We start from the raw sequence: 24,830 nt of genomic DNA, 5'->3' as shown, positions 1-24,830 counted from the left end.
TAATTTATTGCATTAGCAGCTGATGGCTAATAGTTGAGCTAAGTTAGGATTCACGATTCTAGATGAAGTTGGCTCAGTACCGTCTAGTGCTATAAAAAAGGTCCGTTTGAAGCTTCAGATTCAAACTGGAGTGAAATTTTACCTTCAATCCATGTATGTGTGGAAAACACAAACATGTTCAAGTGATCTTGATCTAGATTTAATTCTCAATATTTGCTATAACTTGAAAATGGATTTTCACAATTCAATGTCTAGATATGCAAACTGAACAGTTCTAGATTTTTATTGGTACTGAGACTTTAGAACTAAGCTCTGCTCTGTGTATTTTATTCCAACTATTCATGATTGACCAACAATGACATGTGACTTATTTTATAGCATTTCTGTCAGGGCAACATTTCATACAGTCCAAGTCGACTTGGACTCTTGATCATTTGGGCCCTACTTTCTTCTTCTCTTTATTCATCTCTGCAGGTTGTAGCGAGAGCAGAAAATGAGGCCAAGCTAGATATATAACATTCTGTATAAATATCAGTGCCATATGATTAATGAATAGCAGTAACTGGTCTGGCTTGAAGGCAATAGAAACAATATTTCTTTTCATAATTTTTCACACAGCAGCTCTCTCACAGTCCCGTCGCTCTCAGTAGGCCACCTTAAAATATCACACAGTGAAACGTTTCTTGAATTGCAAAGTCGTTCCGGAAATCTAAATGGAAGCGCTCACCCTCTTCCATAGTTGGTTTCATTTTGGTGTAATTCCTGGATTATAATTTGTTTTAAGTCAAATGGAAACTGTTGATATAAACAGTTTCCAGCTGTATTTTAGGCACATTGTCTGTGAAGTCTGTTGGCGTACAACAACAACTTTTTAGTTTCCTTTCTTGGAGTCAATAAGTTTTGGATGCATGTTTGGGATTATTGTTATACAAAAAAAAAAAAGTAATTTCTCTCCTTTATATTGAGTTTGTATTTTAGTGGTTGTATAGCCACTTTGTGCCCAAAGTTGCAAATTGCAGCTGTTCATACCAGTGTCTCAGTGTTTTACTGCTGGAATGGTCTTCATTGGTGTTTTTATTTTTCTTTAATTGCATCCGTCTTGCAACCTGACCAGTTAGCCTAAACAGAAACTTCAGGAGAGTCATATTTAGGAAACAACCAATCCTAACCAGAAGTCATTCCGTTTTTTAGTGGTTGTTGGTCATTTTGTCGTCTCCCTGAAGACTTTATTATCAGTTTTGGAGAATTGTGCAGCGGTTTTAATGCTGTTGTCGTCCCATGTTACCTTCGGTTGTTGATGGCATTCTGTGTGCGTATACACATACGTTTTTGTTCATTGTGACATGAAGGTATGAGTTGCTAATCTCCCACTCCACTATTGGCCAACATTGTCATGTTGGCCAATGGCCAATCATGGTCAACCGTCAGACCATGGAGACACTTGGATTGTAAAGCAATAAAAATACAGTATTTTTTTGACCACTGATATATATTTACATCAAAATCTGACCCCACCATAAAAATTTCATGGCTAAAATGGAGGTTCATTCAATCAGAATACGTTTTGCTAATCTAATACCATCCGGTTTTGGTGAATCTGACTGAATTATAAAATGTGTTGCTCCTTCCAGAGTTGCTGCGGTGTCCATTCAGAGGTGACATTTTGCAAACATTTTTGCATTGCGTCGTTTAAATTGAGCCATACATACGCGGCGAGGCTAAAAGTTAAAATGTGTTGTACAGTGGTCTAATTGAAGGATTATTATCTCCAAGCTAAAGACAAACTCCATTTTTGTTCTCGTGCCCTCTCAGCCTCCACTGAATCGTCCAGGAGGACCAACACGCATTTGTCACGCAAGACATTTGGACTGTCACAGCAGTGTGTAGGCAGAGCATGTTGAAGATGGCTGCAATCCACTTAAAGGAGGCTGCGGAGTTGTACAAGCTGCCTCAATGTCACGGCTTCCAGGCATAGCTAACACAACTGAGCCCTCATTAGTTTCACCTCTGTTTCCCCAACTGCGACAAGTAGAAATGTCACAGAGAAGCTCTTTAGAATCCTGCACAGCCGCGTGTGAAAGGGAAACCGAATCCGCTGTCTGCATAGTTCCTTACGGTTTACAAATCGTTTGAAGCTGCAATCACACGAGTCAGTTCTGTGATGTACAAGAGCCGACAATTCCACCATTTTGATAATGCCACCATTATACCATAATCAGCCAGAACATCTGGATGCACGCTGAACGGCGACCTCCTGCAGAGCAGTGCGCCGACACGGCCGCTTTGATGCAATTTGATTTTTCTGGATCTTAAACTGAAGGAGAAAAAAAAAAAAAAAGTCTTGGCCTGCGTTCAACTTTTTTTTTTTTTCCGTAACACAGCAGCGAGGGGAGGGGGAAAAAAAGAAGAAAAAAAGCAAACAGTGTGTGATATCCAAACATCTGCCGATGTAAAACGGGAGCAGACAAGAAGGGGCGGGGATGTGTCAAGTGTAGTGGGAGTATCAAGTCAAGTGGGTAATATTCTCACCAGCCGTCTGTGTTTATGTGAGTGTGGAGGTGTTGGGGCTGGGCATGGTGGAGGAGTGATGAGAGAGCATGCTGTGCTTTTTAACATCTGGGCAGCTTCTTTTTTTTTTTTTTTTTTGAAGTACCCAGGTGGCTGGTACTGCAACAGCTGCACTGCTTCTCTACTTTCTGCTCACATAAGATCAAGGGAGTTTGACAGACTCTTGATCTGTAACCACTCCCCTCCCCCTCTCCAACACCCACCCATCACCACCATTCCCAATAAAATGCAGGCCCCTCCCTCATCCCATTCCTGAGTTATACAACCAGAAACACCACCTACTACCTGGTCCAACAGACGTGCAGATGAATTCGCTCCACAAGTGGGAACAAGCTGACACCTTCCTTCCCATCAACAGTAATCCCCACAGCAGACGTTGAAACCAGTTGTTCCTTTAGTGCCTAATCCAAACTTTAATAATGGTGTATTTTTGTCAGAAGCTTTAGTAAGGTAAAAAAAAAAAAAAAAAAAAAAAAAAAAAACTTAAGAACCATAATAGATACTTTGAGTTAGTTATGTTCATCGTTTTTGCACGTAAACAGATTCTTGCCATTAATAGTTTATTAAATCTAAAACACTCTGGCACACATAATAATACTACTAATAATAATTATAATAGTTGTTAGTCAACATTCCAACTGCAAATCAAAGAAATTCAAAACAAAGTCATATAACAACAAAGCGTAGCATTGATCGAAAAGGTGTAGGAGGTGTAGGTGCAGGAGGCATTCAGCTCAGACGTTCCGACTCTTGCGCATTCATTACAAATAAGCCATTTCCACCCTTTGTAGCTTTTGTATAATAAATATTAATAGAATGCAGAGAATCTATGATTAAATTGAGGCAAGAGAAGAAAAAAAAAAAAAAGAAGAAGAATCTGGAAAGACTGAAGGTATGTCGGCACCAGCAGAGGTTTATTTACCACCATAATGTCTCTACTTTTCTAGTACTGCAAGATGAACGTTTGCAGCATGATCATATAATCTTGTTACCTAGGTAATTCATATATTGCCTTAGAACTGACATTATGAAAAAGCGCAGTTAAATGCTACACTATGCGGACGCTTTGTCTGCAACAATAAAGATTGCAATGGAATTGACTCGCACACGTTACTCTCTTTATCCACCTGAGGAAGTCGCAAAAAACTGGGAGTCCCTTTGGACTGCAAGAGGCAGTGTGTACATAATTTTGTACAAATCAGAGGCAGTAGAAGCAGCTTTTCAATCTATAAGTGTAAACAGAAAGCAGATGTCCTTTCTCTCTGAAATATATATTTATAGCATGAAAAACATGCGATTAGTAGACTCTACTGAACTGGATGGAACACGACAACTTTGCTTGGATTTAAAACACTGAATCTATTTGGATGGTGTGCGTGGGGAGTGTGTCACAGATGAAATCCCTGAGGTTAAATCCCCTGCAGGTGAGACTGGAAGCCGTGAGCCACTCCCCCTTGATCCAGCAATCCCAGCTACATGGTCTGAATCCTAACGCAGCCTGTGATCCTGTTGGATTGCCTTGCATGACGTAAACGGACAAAGCTCGTGTGTCTAGCGCTACAGCAGAATAATGACGCCAGGAAACGTCAGCTCGTTCTTTATGTTTTTTTTTTTTTTCCGCATTGTTTAGATTTACCTGATTTCGCTCCAGAATTTTAAAGCGACAACAAACGTTTCCACATTTTAACAAGCGGGCCAGACTTGAAAGACATCTAAAAAGTCAATATATGTCACAGAGCCTCATTCTCCTCTTTGAAATAAACATTTTAACTTCTCTTCTTTCCACTCAGAGTCTCCTACCTCTTAGGAGACTGTCTGGATCTTTGCTCTGGGTTCTAATGATAAAGTTCTTGTCTCCAGTGAGATGAAATTCGCAGTAGTGTTTGGTCAAGATAAAAAAAAAAAGGCTGGTGTAAAGTTTTCTTAGAGAGTTACGGAGTCAGAAGTAATTGCTTATTCATTAAATTTCTCCTGTGTAGTTTACTTTGAACTTTCCTTGCAAGTTGTGGCTCCACAGTGTTTCTTTATGCTGCCCGGCAGCATTTTCCACTCCGGGGCTTCAGTACATTGAAATGTTGAAGGGCAACATACAGCAAGCATATTGCACTAATTGCTTTCAGGACCATTAAAGGAGCAACTCGAATTCTTTTTGGGTTTTTTTCCTCCCTCTTCTTCTCCTTTCACACTTGTCCATTCAGAACCGTCATAACAGAAAAGGTGATTAAATCTGAGGTTCTGTGTGAGGAAATAAAACTGAAATCCCACACCTTCGCAATCTCATTTATGGACCTGTGCAGAAAGAGTCGAGTGTTTGAGACGAACGGACCAGTCCAAGTGTGCGAGCTTCTAATAAATGTTATCGAGTTCCTTCTCGGTGGGCCGGGAGAAAGTCTTGATGCCTTTCTTTCCATCTCCCACGCGCCACAGACCCTCTATACCCTAATCTAATTTACCAATAAGCTGTCGTAATTATGTCCCAGGATCTGCTCCGCCGTGTGAAATGGGTTCTGTCCTCTGCTCGAGTGGTGCGAGCAAAAGCACTGCCCCGTCGCTCCCGATGAAGCCTGCGACGGGGGAGGCGACGTGACTGGGAGCAGCGGAGTTACAAATGAACATCTTTAGCAGATTAATCGGGGGAACCTCTGATGTGTTCTTCAGGTAGTTAAGGGAGACAATAACGGCAATGCTAATACGGTCTTGATGTCGTTTATGAAATACTATAAAACGGCGATGAGCAGCCTGATCCGGGGTTTTACGACCTCACATAAAACCTGCGTTTTGGGCATTAGTGAAGTTTAATTCCTCTCTGTTTATTTAAAAAAAAAAAAAAACCCCTCCTGCGATCCTCCTCTGTGCTCAAAACAATTTAAAGGCTGCGTTGCACGTTAAGAGCTCCATAATGAGCCTTGCGGTGGGCCGGATTACACTAGAAAGCGTCGGAGTTACCAGGCAGCTGCTTTCTTTTTCTCCTCGACATTCACAGCGGGCAGGCTGAGCTTCTGTGTTTTTTGATTTCTAGTTAATCAGACCTTTCTGATCATGTTTCTAACTGACTAATAATGTTGCAAGTATTTCATTAGCTAACACTGCGGATCTGTGTTCATATGAGGCCTTTGAAATCTTTTACCGCTGCGTGGCTGTGCAGAGGAACTTCGTCGTACCAACCAACTCAGCATTAACTTTGACTAATAACTTTTAAAGATTAGCTACATTAGCTGACTCAGCCTTCCTGTTATCTATTTGTGCACTGGTTATGGTTTGACTCGGTCTGAGCTTTCATATTCACTTTGCACTCTTGATAATTAAGTGATCCATCGTACATATGGCTGAAGGGGCATAGTATCTATATATTTTTTTTAAATTGCGAAATGAGGTTCCCTGAACAAGGTTCCCACATGAACAACTAAAGTGATGGCCTGCAACATTTTAGCATCTGCAGCAGCTTCCTTTTGCTTTCATGTCGGCTTTCACCAGATTTCATCCATGAATTGTCTTGTTACAAGGCAGCAGTGCCAACCACTGCTTCATCCCACTATAGGAAACCGCTTTAGTAAGCTTCATACAATGCATCACATTTTGTTGAATCAGTATACTGGATGCATATCATATGACTTACCACTGCTTGTTGCCTCTCGTATGATTTCCGCTTTAGCTAACCTCCTATGAGCATGCAGCAAACGAGAGTTAATGCAGTGCGTGGGGTAAGAAACAAATGGCTTTTATTCTGCCCAACTTGTTTTGCAGTACCCTGTGGGTAATTACTCCGCCCCCATCAACCATGACCAAAAAAAAAAGCCACGAGCGTTCCCAGTGAGCGACTCGGTAGTCTTATCGTCATCGCTTCATGACCTTTAACAAAGGCGTAGATGGTGCGTCCTAATCTCCATCACCCTCAGTCTGTAGAGGTTATATCAGAGGGGCACAGGAGGCACAGCCTGCTTCCCTCACCATCTGATAACACCTGAGCAGTAACTCTGCTCTAACACAAGAACAGGATTTACACTAAGAGTTAGAAGGTTGGCGGTATTATTTGTTTTTGTTTTTCAAGAAGTTGGGCGAACCTTTGGGACTGCGCTGGGTTCCAAATGCTCTCCCTTCACCAGAGCCTCTGAAAAATCCTTGCATGATGAGGTGGTGAAGTTATTTTGCCACAGAATGACTGGAGATGTAATTCACCTAATGTGTTGCAGGTTCATAGTTTTAGTTAGTTCCCCATTTCTAATGTTGTTACGTGTCACTGCCCTCATACTTCCAATGCGTTTATGGAGCTGATATGGTTCCTAGGTGATGTAGCCAGTTGTTGCCAGTTCTGAGTTAGCTACCAAATTTAGCAAATGTGGCCAAGATGGAGAAAACCTTGCACCGAATTGTCTGGCGGATGTCCGCATTAAAGCCGTCTTGAATACTCACGTTTCTCCACCAAGTGAAGACCACTGGAGTCTGCTGAGGCCTTTAGGTTGATCATCCACAGGCTTTCTGTTGTCTGTCCAAAATACGCATCAAATGAATAGACTCGCAAAAAGTGATAGAAGAGTGATTTGTATGCGTCTGCTTTTTAAATGTTGGGTGGTTAGACTTACATTTCTGCTTTGAGTCAGTGTCCTGGGCCGCCTGCAAGTTGCGTACAGAGGCGTTGATGGCACTTCCTTGAATCCGTTGCATATTTTTCCTTATGAAAGATGACGAGCTGCTTGTTCAACTTTCCTATTCAGAGAGTACACTTTCATTTTTGATGACATCAAAGCCTGCATGGACTCCCCTAAAGGCTGCGTGTTTTCCCCCCTTGCTGTTACCTCTGTTCACGAAAAATTGTGCCGTATCCCATTAGGTTGGAGCATAATTTAGTTTGTTGATGATACAGCCTTGCTCTGCCTCCTTCAAAATAATGAGCAGGAGCATGCTTCTGTTGTGGGATGAGTTTCTAAATGACTCACCACCACAGATGCTGACTCATTTTAGAAACAATCAACGTAGCAAAACGTCCGGTCTGAACGGGCAGCCCGTAGCGTTGGCTGCAGAGCGTCTCGAAGGTTGTTCTGCTGAACAGGTTGAAGTTGGACCAATACATAAGTCATTCAGAAACAGGGAAACTTTTTCTTACATTGGTTTAGTCTGATCTTGACTAAAATACTGACAATGATTCCAGCTCATTCAAACATCCATTTCTTAATGCTTTTAAACAGCTATCCCTCAGGTAGAAGAGTCTGTAACCCAGCTGATTAAAATACAGGACGAACCCATAATTTGCCCTAAAACCAAAATGGTTTATAAACAATAAATGAACACGATTTTGAATTTTTACTTTTTTTTTTCTTTATGATTAGTATGTCTGAACAGTAAAGCCTTTTTTTATGTGTGTTTTATGAGAAGATCTTTGAACATGTCATACATTTATAATAGCGTTTCTCTATAATGGATAACCCTCAGTGCATTACTGGATTGTACACGCGGAGTCCGTGAACTGCAGAGGAGGCTGTTGTGTCTGCATGTTGGGATGCAGATGGCGTGCTGCAAGAAGGTGAAGAGGTAACTAATGAGACTCAAAGATTGCACAACCGGCTTTTGCTGGCAAACAGACTCAAATTTACATTGAACCGAAACAAAAGGATCGAAAAGGTGACTTCAAATGCACAGAAACGAAGCAGGAAAAAAAGAAACTAGGAAACGGCAGAGAAACGAAACAATCACCAGCTGCAAAACGACGACGCCCGGAGATGCCGAAGGATCGCGTTGACAACTGCTGCATGTGATTGCGCTGTCTCCTGCAGTTTTCACTTTGGGTCTCTTGCTGCTGTGTAGGAGTGATCAGGAACCTTTTAGAAGCCTGTTCTCAGGAGCCCGCTGTGTCCCAGTTTGTCTCTGTCACCTTTCAGTGCAAAGAGGATTTCATAATGCTCGGCAGAGTCGATGTGTGGGCCCTTTAAAAGTGACTAAGCTCAGGGAACTTTTCTCTTCCCCGAGTAGACAAGTGGCATTATTACCAGTCACTTTTATTTACCAGCCATAATTACACAGAAGTGGGAGGAATGGCAGATTGTTGGACCTTAAATGTCTTCTTTTTTTCCTTTTTCCTGCAAAAACAGGTTTTCAAGTCCACAGGTCACCCTGAGAACAGACTCAATCTTCACCTCAAACAAACCATGACAACCGGCTGCATTTATCTGCTCTGGGGTCGTATACTTTATCCAACTAGACGCAGAATTTTTCACGGCTGCGAGCGATGAGTTGCTGATTGTTTCTGCCTGTTGATCTCTGACAGGCTGGCCCAGTTCACCGCCTTCCTCCCCACCCCGCTCCTCCTCTTACTTTTTCTTTTTTCTTTTTTTCTTTTTCCCCCCCATTTGTCTTTCTCTGCCCGTCTCACAGCTTCCATCACGTCGGTTCTGGACTATCACCTCCCGTGCCGTGCAGTTATTTCATCCTCGCTTCTGCATCCACCGCTGCCCCTCCCCACCCACCTTTCCCATTCGGCGTCCTCGTCCTTCAGCAACTCGTCTCTGCTTTTTGCAGCCCACACTGAAGACTTTGACTGACATGCAGCGCTGCTGCATGACGAGCGCTCCGTCAGTGAGCTGAGGAGCCAAACAACGCTGCATCTCGGAAGACCGTTAAAAATAAATTCCTCTAATCTGCTTTTAAGTTTTCTTCTGTGGTTTTAAGTCACAACCATCAAGCTCTGCTTTGAAACAGATTTATCTTTAGGAAGCTTTAATCCGTATGAATTTAGATTTTTTTATATATATATATATAGGTTTTAAAATGTGTGCTCTTGTCTGACTCCTTATCATTGTTTTCAGCCGTGCTACTTCGCCTGTCCCAAAAATACCAAATATTGTAGCTTTTCATAGGAGTGTTATGTAACCACACATTCATCTCTTTGCTGCTTGAAGCAGAATTACATTTCTAAGGAACCACTTACATTTAAATGACATTCAAATGAATTTAAATTTCAGAATCTAACTGCCTGTTATTCCTGCACCTCTTAGGTCTGGTGCATATGATGCCAAATCGGTTTGGCCTTCTATAAAAGTCCCAAAAATATAGTTGCTGTATTTTTTACTTGGTAAAGTGTTTTCCATGACAGAAATAATATTTTACATTTCCAGTTTTCGTCATCTTGAAAGATTCATCCATCATCTCCGTGCTTAATCCTTACAGCCACATAGATGACCTGGTGCCCGTCTTCAGTGGTCAAGCTCCAGGTCAACAGTACATCACAGGGCTACTGCAGAAATAGTTAGGATTCAATTAATTTATCTATTTTTTGTCTCGATAAATTTCCAAAAATTCTTGGTAAAACTCACAAATAAATCAAGCCATTATCTTTGGAGTGAATCTACGTGTATTAAAAGAAATGTCCCGATTTCTTTTTTCTTTTTTTTTCACTTTGGTCATAGCACACATTGACACGTGTTTAACAAATGAGCGCGCTACTGTAATCGACTTTCAAGCCGGAGAGCTAATCACCATAAAGCTTTGTCACAGATGGTTCCCCTCAGCCTAGGAAAGCTCCTGTGTAGAAGTGGGAGCTAAAACCGTTTTGTAAACCGCAGTTGTCTAAAGGCTTCAAACAACAGAGGGAAGGATGTTTTTCATGTGTTTGTTTCTGTTTAAAGGACAATTACTGGAAGCATCCAGGAAGTGTTAAACAGCTGATAAATGATCCCAAATTTTTATATCTAACATATGTTGTTTTTTTGTGCAGAGGTAAACAGCTGAGCTTTTCAGCCCAATAAATCTGGTGTGATGTGACTTATTACGGTCAGAAGATCTCAGGTGAGACGGGGCAGCAAGTGTGTTTCATATGTGGTGTTATTGCTCTCACACCCTCTCTCATGCTGGTCACTGGAAGTTCAATATGGCAAAGAACTTTCTGAGCATCTGACCAGAAAAGCCAGCATCGCTGCTCCACATGAAGCAGCGTTTGAGAAGAATTGTGGAGAGTCTCCCAGGACATTTTTGAAACACGGAGGGCAGTTTACTCGCATGGCTCAGATTTACCTGAGGGTATTGTAGTGAACGCTGATATTTGCATATTTTAAACTCATGGGACGATATTAATTCACGTTGGTACTTACATTGATGTGTTTTTTTTGTTACAAACAAGCCTAAGGGTAAAGCTACACAACTATGAAACTAAGACGAAGTGTTTTGGTTTAGGTGGTGTCAAGTGTGTGTGGAGGCAACCAGGCGAGGAGTATAAAGATGCCTACATTCAAGCATGGTGGTGGGAACTTCATGGTTTGTGGCTGTCCGCATGTTGTGGAGAGTTATTGTTCATTTATTTGGAAATAGTTAACAAAATTTCTCTCTCCTTACTCCTTACTGTTCCTAAGTGACCTAACCAGGAAAGGTTTAACAGGTTTTGATGTCGGACTGGGAAGGAAAAAAAATCATATTTGTTTTTCAAAGTTTGGTTTTAACTGCACCTCTGTTTTCATTCATTATGGAAAATCATATTAACCTTTCAAGAACTCCGACCAGCTAATGAAACTTGCACCTTAAGGAATATCTATGGCTGTAGGAGAGAGAGAAAAAAGAAAACATTTTCCAGGTTGTTTCACTGAATATTGCTTTCCTCTATCAACACAAAGGCAAATTAGATGTATAATTTATTTAATGAAAGCCAGAAGCTGTTATAATGGGGAAAATCATTGCAGCAGCTTGATGACTATTACATGTCTGAGGGAGAAACATTTCTGTGAAAGTGTACCTCAGCTTGATATAGAAATATTAGGTCTCTTTTCTTCATATGCTATTATTACTCTTTCCGTGCCTTTTCATAAGGACTAATAAATCTTTGTATCGGTGCAAACGATATCTTAATGGATACTATCTAAACAGATCTTAGCCCTGCTCTTCAGATATAAGGTTTTTGTTAGATTACGGCTTTGCGGGATCCTCTCCTTTTTTTTTTTTTAATCAGGGTGATTTTATTGCAAATCTATCGCGGACGGAGAAGTTCACACCCATCGGAGGCGGCGAGCAGAGTGACAGCAGACGAGCTTTCTTGACATAGTCCCGCGTTGACAGTGAAAGCCAATATCCTTGGTATTTGTCCAACACAGTTTCTCATTTCGAGGTCAAAATCACATTACGGCATCGTGCCGTGCGACAGCGGGGCATTTATCAAGGCTTAGGAAATGAGTGAGATAGGTGCACGTCGTTGGATCCCCCTCCCGGAGTAAAGCTGTCAGGCTAATGCAGGGAAAAGAGGGGCGATGATTTTTGGTAATATCTCTGTCTCATATATATATATATATATATATATATATATATATATATATATATATATATATATATATATATATATATATATATAAACCGCCTGAGTTACACACACGTTACATGAGACTTTATGAAGGCGCAGACCAACGGTTTCCCCTGCATGAGCCAAAACAAACCTCTGACGCGTGTCATGGCGCCAGCTCCGCGTCCCTGATGTGAACTCTTTCTGACAGATTTCGATGCTTTCCAACACATAATGAGGTGAGTGGGCGCATTTAGGATGTTGTGAGTCTTTAAACAGATTAAATTACCTCTGTTGCTCAGGAAACCTTTTTAATTTTATTTTTATTCCCAAAAAAAAAGAAGAAAACGTAACGCAACACAACACATAAATTGCACGAGGAGACGATCCGTAGATGTTGGCTTCGACTCACCCCAAAGCCCTGAGGGTTGCACAGTGCACAGGTACTTGTCTTTATGAAGATGTTTAAAAATTACTACGAAGATGCATGCGTAAAGTTGAGCTTTAGACATTCACCTGCCGTAATTTAGATGTTACAGAGCTTTTCTGGCCTCCTGGATGAATCGTCAATGGACTCGACTACTCTAAAGCTACTCCAGCTGGGGCAAAATGTGTTACTTTTAAAGGTTAGTAACCTGGATAATGTTGGTATTCTACTTCATTTAGTCCGACCTGAGCCGACCTGAGGTTGTTGCCCTCTTGAACGAGCCTCTACACCGATGGCATTTGCCCCACTGTGTGAAATAAGAGCCACATGCTAACACTGCTAGCAAGCAGCACGGCTGAGGCGCGTGTCAATTTTCACTGCTAAGCCGTAAGTTTCATCGAAACGGAAACTTTTAAGCCTCGTCTTAAAGGTTGACGGAGCGCTTACTTACCCTGAAGAAACACGGCGTTGCTTCTGTAAAAGATGAGTGTGATAGCTACACCTCTGCCTCCCTTTATTCTCTTGGAACATGAAATGCTGTGCTTGGAAAGTGTTCGAGATGTTTAAGATAAAATGCAGTCTGAGATATTGTTTAAGCTCCTCGCCGCGGTGCCGTCGGATTGCCTTCCGTTTTGATTCGACAGTGCAGAGGAGAGATCCGTTTGCCTCCCTGGAGTTAACGCGCAGCCAACATTCATTGTCAGCTTATGTAAGACAGTGGCCAGCGGGGGAGCAATGCGCAGAAACAAAAAAGAAAACAGTGATAAAGCCCGGCGAATATGATTGCATGAGCGAGCGATGGATGTGTTTGTGAGTGTAATTGGATGCGGGTGTGTTTGTGTACTGTTCTGCCTGTACGTAAAATCCCAGGCCTCCTGTTTCCTTCCTTTCACGCTCTCAGGGTCTTCATTTTTCCTTCCCTGTTTTCCAGTCAGAATAAGATAAGTGGATCAAACCTCTTTTTTTCTTCTTCTTCTTTTTGGTGGGGAGTCAAGGCAGAGGCCAGACAAGAGATTGCCCTCCATATTTTCTGGAGGCTATCTCTAATCATGCAATAAAAAAGAAGAAAAGAAAAAAAAAATGATTTGCCAAATCCAGGCGAATAACATCTGTTGAATCTCGGCTTTATTTTGGAAACGTCCGACCATTTATTCACTCTCTGGCTGAGTGCAGCCTCTCTTTAGCATCTGTTCGGTCAGTCTGTTCAGCCGTGGTTTTTTGAAAGCTATTTTCCACCTCTGAGTGGCTTTGAACTGTGAGAGCTGTTGAGTTTTGTGTGATCGTGATGATGTCTGTGCAGTTGGGATCATTAAGAAAATGTGGGCTGGTATAAAAGCCATATGTTGTTGTGCTTGTTTTTCCAGCCTACTGTACCATATAAGAACTTGTTTTACAGCAGAGGTATTGCAACAAAATAACTTTTAGGACCTGTTCTACCAATGTTTACATTGTTAAGTAAACGTACCTTACATCCTCAATGTTTTTCATGAAAGTGTAACTGTGAAGAATGTACTAAAGATGTACAGCATACAATGCATTTAATCTTTGCTTTCCTTGCTGCACTGAAATGGTTCAGATCAGACAAATGTTACCAAATGCACCACAAGTCTTCAAGTAGCGATGACTAACCGCATATGTAGGTTTAATTTAACTTGCCCGAGTTTCATCGCGTCTATGAGATCTAGTTGATTTGCCATAATTAATGGAACCGTGAATTCTGCTCTTTTGCACAAATACTGATGGGAATGTTTGGCCAACAAGGATACCTGAGTTTGACAGTAGAAATATGAACCAAAGGATTAAACCAACATTTTTGAACAGCTGAATTTCCTCAAATGCAGCCAAGCACTTCAAATCACACCATGATCCAACTGTATCTGCAACCAGGAAGCAGGTTGTGTCATCTCTGGCATTGTTAGTTTCTCTCTCAAACTCCCATTAAACATCACATCACTATTGTTAGTAAGAGAAGATGTCACATTCAGCTGTGAGTTACTGTCAACACCGATGTGCTCGACAATACATGGTTGCTGCTTTCATGCAAAGGCTATTTACTGTTGGATAGCCGTGGAAGCCACACGCATTAAGCAAAACGGTGTGACTGCATAACGTATCACTATCAAAGTCTGTCAGCTAAGAACTGACAGAAGCGGTCAGCCGCATTTAAGTGAAGCCAGTGGATATCATCAGTTGGTGACAACCTGCTAAGCTAACTTTTTCTTTCTGTCTTCCTATTACAGCTTCCTGTGTTTTGAATCGACTCCTTGCTAAATTGGTTTGCGTCGCATCTCAGAAAGTGCTTTGTGCATCCGTTCATTTGTAGTTAGAGAAAGCAATTGATGCTGCTCAAATGGGAAGGTGGCTCCATGACAATTTATTCATGCAGAAAATAAAAAAAGAGAGAGAAAAAAAAGCAGCTGCCTTGTGTCAGGGCACTATTACAAAGTATTTGATCATAGAGTTTGTGTGGCAGCTGAGCTCATGGGCCTGAAGAGGCAAGCAAATGGAATTGGAATTGGAGTTGTCTCCAAGTTCATAAAAGCGCTAAGAAAACTAATTTTCACAGAGCAATAGTGGCTTAAAGTGATTTACCTGTACTGAACTGCCACAGCACAGACCATTTGATGAATCTGCTGTCAGTTTGCCACCTTACTGTCAAAGTTAGCTTTGTCAAAATCAAGTGCTGTCGTTAAATAGCTATTGATGCCTAAAAACATAACGTGCAACTGCTGTGCCAATAATTTGTGTGTTTTTTTGTAGACTTTACTCTTTATTTAAAGGGATGTGCATAAGACGGATTGCAGTGTCATAAACTTGACACCTGTCGTAAACATGAAGGAGTCTTCATGAACATTCATGACTGTTGTCATGAAGTGTCATTCAATAAATGACACTTTTAATGCAAAGTTGACTCGTTTAATTGACTTTTAATGTAAGTATTTAATGCAACTTTGCATAGAAAAGTAATTATTTACCAAATAATGCTGAGTTGACACTTTTAATGCAACTTCAAATGCAAATTTGCATTGACTGTCATTATTTACCAGATGTCACTTCATGGCAACAGTCATAAACATTCATGAAGACTCCTTCATGTTCATAGCAGGTGTTATGTTTATGACAGTGTCATGTCAGACTTATGTAAAGTGTTACCGCTAAGTATCAGGTTACCACAGCAACAAGCAATTTTGCTTTGTCAAAATCAAGTGCTGTTATAGATTCATCTGTTTTAAGTCTACCAAATCAGGACCGAGGAACGTACAATTGAAAAGATGACTTTATGCTTTTCCCCCCGTCTTGGATTACTATTGTCACACATTTTAGACTGATGGTTGCAGTAATTATATGTGCAAATTGGGGGTTAAAGGCAAATTGAATTTTTAAAAGAAATAAAGGTCAAGACAGCGGAACGAGTTGCTTTAAATTATTTCCGAATTCAGCGATCTCTTTTTCTTCCACATGCCTCCAAGTGTTTGGCACATTTTCATCTGTTCAAAAGTGAACGTGCATGTGACGCACATGCTGCGAAGCATTTAATACTCCCTGGGTCTGTGTTTCCAGATACCGACCTCATATGATACCGCTCTGCAAGTCTTCCACCACTTGCTTCTACAAAATGACAGTATTAGTTGCTTTACTATGAAAGTAGACGGGGCATCTAATAATCTTTATTAAGGTTTGCTTACATGTATTAGTTCCCATCTCTCATTAATCTAATCTGCCAGTTTACTTTCCACGCTTTAGATTCTGGCACACTTAGATATTGAAACGTTTGTTTCGAAGAAAAAAAAAAATTGTGCCCGAGACTATTTGACATTTACAGTGTTAACCCTGCAGGGCAGATGAAGCGACTATGCACCATATGCTTCCAAACTGGTCACTGTTGTCAACTGTTGACATGAAATTGCCCCAAACAGTCTTACATGTGATTTATAGACAATCTGACCATGTGTCCACCATGTTGATTTTAACCATTTGAGATTCACCATTGACAACGCCAAAGTATGCCACCAGAAGGATGGGCCCAGACCGGACCAGGAAGTGGGAATCTAAAGTATTTAATCAGTGAAGGAGGTGGCAAATTGAAAACTGGAACACTTAGAAGTCAAGGCAGCTTCTTTTGAAGTTTTGCAATGTGCTGGATGATTGGAAATCTCCACTCAAGCTCCAGAGTGCAGCTGTTCGCGTGCAGCATTCTCCCAAGCTGCAGCATCTGCACTCCCACACTGGTCTGCACATTATTCCATCTGGCAGCTTAAGTTGGTGGTTTACTGTGTTTGTGACTGAATCAACTAATGAAGACTAATTGATATCTTACCTGACAATGCAGTTGCATAAAAATTGAAGAAACCTTCATCACTTTGAAATAGTATGAAACATCTGGGACAGTTAGCATATCATTTACTGTAGGAGTAAACTACAGATCAATTTCATTGATTATGTTGGTCTTTTTTTGGGAAGTGAAAAAGGGGCAATACATCGTCTGCTCAATCTTGACATATCTTTAAATCAGTTGTGATTTATGAAACTTGTTTCTTCTTTATAAATATTCCCAAAAAATATTCTCTTATCCTCATGAACTCACTATTTTGTATTGTCGTCTCAAGAACTGAATTTATCAATTCACTCAGTTACCATAAATGTTGTCTTTCCATGCCAAATAGAGAACTTTGGAAAATGGCATCGCAATAAAATGCCAATTTGCCCGTTTTGTCAGAAAAGTTTCTTTGATTAGTTTTACCAAAGTAGTTTTACCAAACATTGAATTATTGAATTTTATTTTATTATTTTTTTCCATTGACAAACTAGGCTGCGTTTGTTGTTGTTTGCAGTAATTAGCAGATGGAATCTAAGCAAATTCTTCTTCAATCAAGTCTGTCCACTGCTGCAAGGTCTCTAAATGTCATGGGCACTCACTGCGAAATTGCAATTAAGAACATAATAAATAAGTGATCGAGAAACGCTTTGTCTGCTGAGCCTGCGTGGACTGAGAGACATCCAACTAATTAAGATTTTATGATCAATTAGAAGCATTCATGGCGAGGCAGAGGAATCGTTTGGCATAAAGTGACGCAGGGAAGTAACGAAGTGGAAAAAGTCGCCCTTTTTTAAATCCAAATATCCAGCACAAGACGCTTATGAGGAGAAACTCCTCGCTCATCCTCAGACAACCTCGCGTGGTTCTTACCTCGAAACAGGTTGGCGTGGGAAAGGGCTGTGAAGTTCATCTGGCAGATTTAAACTGGCTAAAAAAAAAAACAAAAAGTTCACCGCTGTGCCTTTTCCTCTGCCTTTCACATGGAGCAAAGAAAGCGGAGCTGGATTTATTGTCTGTTCACAGAGGGGCAGAGTGAGAGCGGGGTGGAGAAAAAAAAAAAAAAGAATGGAGGAAGCAAAGAGAGTGAGTCCTCAGAGGCCGCAGTCTGTAATGCATTTCAGGTTGAAACTAGATCAGACAATTAGAGAAGAAACGGCTGACTTGGTAAACAGTGGTCCTCCGTGGACCCATCTCGGATGGAAACTAATTCGCCTCTGTGTGTGTGTCAGAGAGGAAGTGTTTTCTGTTGCTGTCGTTAGCAGCAGCAGTTTGGATTCCTTCAAACTCCTGCTTGATTGTTTGAATCATAAAAAAAAGGAAATTTAGATCCCACCGTCTCCCTCAGTGAGTCAGGCGCCATCTGACTGTCTTCCCCTACTTTTTGGCGCTCGTCTCCTCAGTTGTAGAGTCCAAATATAAATCAGAAGTGCCTCCTCTCATCCACTTTCGATATCACAAAGAGGGAGATTAGACACAAAAGCACAACAGATGCAGGAAGGCAGGAAGAATTTGAGAAATGAGGAGGGTAGGAAAAAAGAGACAGAAGGGTAAATTAGGCAGGGAATGGGAGTTTACTGTAATGAGCGTGACAGATTGGCCTCTAAACACACTAATTGTAAAAAGGCATATTCCCTTTTAAAAATAGATGAGGAGTAATGAGGCAGGGACACAGAGGACAATGCATGAAGTAATGACGTGTGTGAGGCGAGTATCCGTCAGCGGGCGCTTTGCCATAAACCCGACACGGCAGCTAAGGACAGAGAATTACTTGTGGGGTCCGAGGTTCGGCACTCGAGGACTTTGGGTCATTTGGCCACTTTTTGTGTTCCTTCTGTAAGAACAGGTGATTAGTGAACAGACGAAGGAGTGAAGAGGATTAGAGGGGAGAAGAGATTGTATCGAGGATAAGTGGGAGGACGATTGGTTATGAGAAGAGGTGCAGGATGTCCCTTTAGGCTTTTTATTTGGATGGAGGGTTACCGACACGTTCAAAATGTCTTCTCATCGCTTTGACAGAATCTTCCTGCAGCCAGCAGAAAATCCCTGGAATCGCACCGCTAAAACGGGAGTTAAAAACAAAAAGGTGCAGCTGCTTTTAGTTAGAAAAGCAACAATTATTACCTTGCAGTTGCTCATGTTATATTTACGCAGGCCTCAGTTGATTGTTCTTGAGGTTCTAATATCCATGCACATGGAGAGCCAAACAAAATAGTATTTGCATATTTTTCCTGTGAGGGTTGAGAGTCTCATGGAAATGACTTACAGATGGCATATTTAAAAAACATAAAGGCAAAAAAAAAAAAAAATCTTTTACTGAGGAGACAGATGTAAAGATGAGGAAGAACAGCTCAGCAAAATACGGAATAAACGCCTGCTTAATTTAGTGGATGTTTTTTAAAGTAACAAAAACAAAAATAAGGCTAACTTAGTATAATGTAATCACATCTAATCATTCAGTGTTAAACACTGAAAGTTTAAGAAGGTTATATTAGTTGGTTAATTTGCTGGACTGGTATTAAGCATTGACTTAAAACTACTAATTGGCTGCACTCCTTAGTCCACATCAGGACTTTACAATTAGCCCACTTACTGACTTGTGACGTCTTGTGAGCCGTGTGTCGGAGAGGCTGGTTGGTAGGATGCCAAAACAGGTCAGGGAGGAGAGCTCTGCCTACCCAGACACAACGTTTACTCCAGAAATGTATTTATTCATTTAGTTTTTTGTTTTTTTTCTCTCCTGGCATCTCACTAAAGTCGTAAATAAAATGTCTTAACGAGTACAACCTGGTCTACAAGAAGGCAACTTTAAACAAAGTACCTTCCCGTCTCACTACTATAATGGTAAGAGAGAAACTGGGAATGTAACGATGGATTAAAAGGTGTGGCTGGGATTAAAAAGGAGGCAGAGATTTGACAGGAGATTAAAGATGTTTCATTGTTGGTGATTGTGTTAGAGGAGGCGGTGGCTCAGTGGGGAAGAATTGTCATCTTGCGTCAGAAATGTTGTGAGATTGATTCCAGTGACCCTTTTCCTGCTCAGATTACTTAACCTCAGTCGATCTGGGTATCGGTGGAGTCATTTGGGCGCGTTTGAGTGTGGCTGGGTAAACGACTGTAGTGACCTACATTGATTCAGCTCATGATCAGTTCTTGTGGTGGTCAGACTCATGACTCCCTAGTATTAGTCTGATGATGCCGATAAATTCACACCACGTCAAAGTTGTTATTTTCCGATCGGTGTAGACGGTGAACCTTCGGTGTACAAGGAAGTTTGAGGGACTGCAATCACTCCCTATAAAAACACTTGAATCTAACTGCTGAATTTAATTGTTTAAACATCACATGTCACTTAGAATAGATTAGTATGCACAGTGGGAGTCATTTCTCATTTTAAATGTTACCTTGAGGATGTCTGTAATAAACAAAACATGTTTTGTTCGTTGTTGTCCACATTCACCAAGAAAAAGTAAGTGAGGCTGTTATACCGCCTACATGATAGTAAGACATAACAAATTTAAAGACTTTTGTTTTTAACAAAACAAACCTTATTTTGAATTAAGCGACACTAAAAAAGATACCATGCATTTCCTCAGGATTTTTGCTTCTAATAACATCTCTCTAAAGCCAACATGTACAGTGGAGCGCTGCCCATTGGCAGTTCTGTGTTACGTTTTTGCATTTTTCTGCAGAATGTGACTTATAATGATTTAAAACGATGTATTTTTTTATTTTTTGTAGAGCATATCTAAGATATTTTAAATAAAATGTAACTTGGGAAACTGAAATATCAAGTCACGATGCCACTTGATACACTGTTGTCTGGTGTTTGCAAGGTTTTTTTCTTTTTTACGTTAGTGCAAAGATGGCTTCACTCCACTGTGTGTTGAGATATATTTAAACTTTTAGCTATTAAAATAGGCAGCTGTAAGCGTTTTTTGTTCTGTCCTGGACGTCACAAGTACTCCCTGATTTCAGCGATTTGTGGTCCCTTTCCCCTGTGGATACCACTCCAATAGTTCACAGATTCTTTATTCATTTCCTTTATCTGTTTCATGCTACTGTGTTTTACGCTCTGTCTCAGCAGTGGTGATTTCATACACAGCTGAATGGTTTTACGTAAAAGTAAAACCGAAAAGAGTGTGGATTTCAGGCAGACTGCACAGTGACACAGTTGGTAGCATTGTTGCCTTGTAGCAAGAAGGGTTCGATTCCCGTTCCTAGGTCTTTCTGCATGGAGTTTGCATGTTCTCCCTGTGCATGCGTGGGTTCTCTCCGGGTACTCCGGCTTCCTCCCACAGTCCAAAAACATGACATAAGGTTAATTGGTTCCTTAGGTGTGCGTGCATGGTTGTTTTTCTGTTCGCCCAAAACGTTCGCTGGAGATGGCTACCAGCACCCCTCCTGACCCCATTAGGGACAAGGGTGTTAGAAAACGGATGGATTTCAGGCAGAGTGAATAAGACCCGATCCTGGCTTGTCAGGATTTGTTAAAAATCAAACATGGATGAGACGGGACTGGCTGCGTTGTCAGATCTGTAATTTGCTGGCATTAATCTTTAACGACACCCCCTTCATCTAAATTCATTTGGCACTTCTATCCTTTCACCCTCAACTTTAACACCACAAGTAACGAAGCCTCTAGTCGTCCTTTTTTGTTGTTTGGTTTTACTTCAACATGTACTAGACATGAGCCCAGCGTAGTGTAATAGGTGAGTAAACTGTCCAGTAAAAGCGCTGTTACTGGAGTAATACTTGGCTGCCGTAACGTGTGAGCAGTTTGCTCCGTTTTCCACACACCCACAGAGTTACGGCCCTTCTGCCCGCCGAGACGGCGTTACCTCTCCTGTAAGGAACGCTGTGTAAAGGAGGAAAAGGCTTAATGAGGTGTCAGCCTGGAAGCGGCGGGTGTCACAAGTTATGTCACGCTGCATCATCGCAGGGCCCATATGGTCTCCCTTCGTGTCGCTTCCCGTGTGTTGTGTGGTGCCACTTCCTGGGAATGATGAAGCAACTGAAGGGCTGCTGGTTGCTCTGATCAGAAATGTGCTTTTTTTTCACTATTTGAGCGATGTGGGTTGATTCATACTTGACGTTTATTTGACTCTGCATCTGCAAGACCTCAGTTGGAATATTTGTGCCAAATGTCACACAGTGTTTGTGACTGAATAAAGTATATAGACCTGTATTATATTTTGAGTCTGCAGTTCTTTCAGCCTGTGTAACATATTTGGTGTTTATCTTTGACCAGGTCATTTAGTATAGTACCTGGTGAATGGGGGGGAAAGAACGGGTTTGTAACATCAGGTTGTAAGGTTACCTGGTAGTTTGCTCCGTCCTTTGAAACTCAGATGTCAAAAGCCAAAAAAAAAAAAAAAAGCCAAACAAAACAACTTCCACAGGTCATAAATTGTGATGGCTAAGTGAGGGTCAATCTCCATGACCTCTGTAGATTGGGGAATTTTTTTCCATTTACACTGGTCAAGATAGATAAAAAGTTGTCAAAGAAAGGGATAAAAAATCTTGATTCTTTCGTGAATATGTTGTTGAATGTGAAAAACAAAAGTAGGATAGTATTTTTCAGTTTTCACTCGGAAGGTTCTGGGCTTGTCCTGAAGTCCAACCAGGAGGTATTGCTGACCTCAACTATCAGGGACTCAACTCCTGACTCCACCCAAATGATGGGGATCCTCATTTCGTCTCTAATGTCTGGCCTCGGTCTTTCCATCTGTATCTCACAGCAATAGTTGAGGACAGAAAGTATCAATACTTTCTGTCAAGTAGTTGAGAGCTTCGATTTCTGACACACAGCAGCAGCAACACTGACATCGCGCCAAACAAATGAAAAGATTTGCCACTGACTGACTTCTACTGACTTCAGGAGTTCTAAAGTAGTTTATCCCTCGGTGAATCATGACATCAAGACAAAAAGGAGAGCGACCTACATGTACTTTAAGGAGGACAGGTGAAGTTTAATTAAACGGTAAAAAATAAATAAATAAGAAGAGGTGGTTTAGTAGGAACTCCTTCAATACCACAACACCTTTTAGTCTGTTTCTGAGTCCATTAAAACTGATCCGACCATATAGTGATGTGAGCCTGTTTATTACTGTCTGAAGAGAAAACAGTACTTTTTTTATTATTTTATTTTATTTTTACCTTCCTGTCAACAGGATTAAGCATCTGTCACTGTAAACCTGCCAGCCAGTGGCATAAACCTTATGCCAGCACCAGTTAGCTGACCTGCTATCAAACTACCTAATTAACCCAAATTAGCTGACTGTGTAGCTTATGATATGAATTTTTCTTTCAGCTGCTGAGCTTCTTGTCTATGTTAAAGTTTTGATAGAAGCCAGCTAAAGCAAAAAAAAAAAAAATCCCAACTTTTTCTTCCGTCATCATTGGATAACTTCATGTATTTAAGGCAGAAGACGAGAATAGAAGGATACAGGGAGCATTAAAAGAACGACAAAATAAATGCTTTTAAAATTTTTCTCTTGCCAACTTGTATCTAGAGAACCATCCCTCAAACATGAATCGTATGAATATTTTAGGACTGTCGATAAAAGCTAAGTACCCAGAGAAAATCCATGGATTCCCAGAGACGGCACGCAAGCTGCCACGGAGAGGTTATCTGCATCCTTACAGATTTCTCGTGTTTCTATTTTGCGTAGCACTTAAATAATGCAGATCATCAATCAAACTGTAACATCACGGATAAAAAGAGACTGTGTAAAAACAGAATCCAATTTTTAAGAGATAACTTTATCTGTTAAAAGAAAAAAAAAAAAAGCATCCGAACCGAGCTTATTTGTTTGAAAGTGGAATTACTAATTAAATAGATCACAGGATTTCACAATTTCATATTGAAAGTCTCACAAAAAAAAAGCATATACAAAAGAAGTATTTATTTGGGCAAATATGTTTTCACGAAACAGTCGTGGAGATCTCTGCTGTCGTAAAATGAAACGGTAGTCCAGATGTACTTAGGAAGAAACGAGCTGTTTGTTTCTTCAATTCAGAAAAGAATATAGAGACTGCACAACCCCCAGACCATCAAGAGCGTCAGTTCTAGGACATATTTCTAGAAACTTTCGTTCTTTTATTTTTTTTCTTTTAAAGAAACAGTGAAAAAATCTCAGAGAGAAGACAAGAATATGAGGTGAAAACAGAAACTGACTTAAAAAACAACCAATTTGCTGTAACAATTAGACAAAGGCGAAAAAACCCCACCTAAAACAAGTTATTGCTTAGTTTTACTTATTGGCAGGATATATTTTAAACTTTGTGAGAAAAAAAAATGATTACATAATTTGAAATACTTCATCCTTCACTACATCAACATCATTGGAATTGGTGAAAAATCCGATATTTTAATGGAGAGAGTCTCATTAGACTTTGTGTGACAATTTTTTAATTAAAATGAGTCTTAATTAAATCACATCTGCTGTTTTCCAAAGGTTTACCAGCAAATTCAAGTCTAAAACTTGGAATTAGACACTTGGGATTTTGGCAAAGTGAAGCACAGGGGAGAAACCTCTAGACATCATCAGTGTGTGCGTGTGGGTGTGTGTGTGTGTGACCAGCACATTCACATCTATCAAACCGATGTAAAACCTACCCAACGTCTTAATGGCCCATTCAGATTAAAGCTACAGTTAACAAGGCAGTTAGCCATTTCAGGGCTATTGATCTGAGGAGACAATTATCTTCTTTAAACTGAGGGGGTCAAGAAATAGTTAGCAAAGACGGTAACACTGAACTGTCCTCTAATTTGGACATATGCTTCATGTGAATACTCAAAGCTCATGTGCTCCTGCTCCCCGCCGAGAGAAAAAAAGCAGCACTTACTTTTGTGAGGAAGATGGCATGAGAGGAGAGAAGGACAGAGCGACGACCTTTCACCTCTGTGTGGCCTATGTGGTTTTGGTGGCTTCTATCGGTGTGGTAATGAACGACAAGGAGCTGCTCAAGTTGGCATCAGCTGTTTCTTTAATTCTCCATCTGCATTTCACAGAACGGGCATGGAGGTAAGGTCAGTCTCTGGCATAAAACAAGCTCCTCGTCAGTGATCCTCATGGCTCTGAGGATTACCCATAATACAATAACCACAATAAAATAATTTAAAATTACAGTGATCGTATAGTGGATTTTGTTTTACAATAAAAGGACAACCAGTGAGTCTCCTTTTTAGAGAAAATAAAGTAACTAATTAAAATGTTCTGAAAAATAAAATAAAATGCTGACATTTTATTTACTGGATGCCATTT

At 40.7% G+C, this 24,830-nt stretch overlaps 1 protein-coding gene across 3 annotated transcripts in view; it reads left to right on the top strand.

Moving 5' to 3' along the window:
* Positions 1–24,830, top strand: part of ca10a (carbonic anhydrase 10 (inactive)a) — a 264,823-nt gene that overhangs the window by 160,064 nt on the left and 79,929 nt on the right. The window contains exons 1-2 of one of the 3 annotated variants that reach the window (XM_088016504.1): positions 12,164–12,261; positions 12,349–12,444. The exons of the other annotated variants lie outside the window; for them this stretch is intronic. Of the exons in view, the coding sequence (XP_087872630.1) occupies positions 12,349–12,444 (96 nt within the window). The 5' untranslated portion in view covers positions 12,164–12,261. Of the gene's footprint in view, positions 1–12,163; positions 12,262–12,348; positions 12,445–24,830 lie in introns of those variants that run through there. 3 annotated transcript variants of the gene reach the window in all.

This window comes from Poecilia mexicana, unplaced genomic scaffold (assembly GCF_051168715.1).
Source record: "Poecilia mexicana isolate PSO_F unplaced genomic scaffold, ASM5116871v1 scaffold_19, whole genome shotgun sequence".
Taxonomy (NCBI): domain Eukaryota; kingdom Metazoa; phylum Chordata; class Actinopteri; order Cyprinodontiformes; family Poeciliidae; genus Poecilia; species Poecilia mexicana.
Note: the sequence above shows the minus strand (reverse complement) of the source record. Positions and strands in the feature narration are given on the sequence as shown.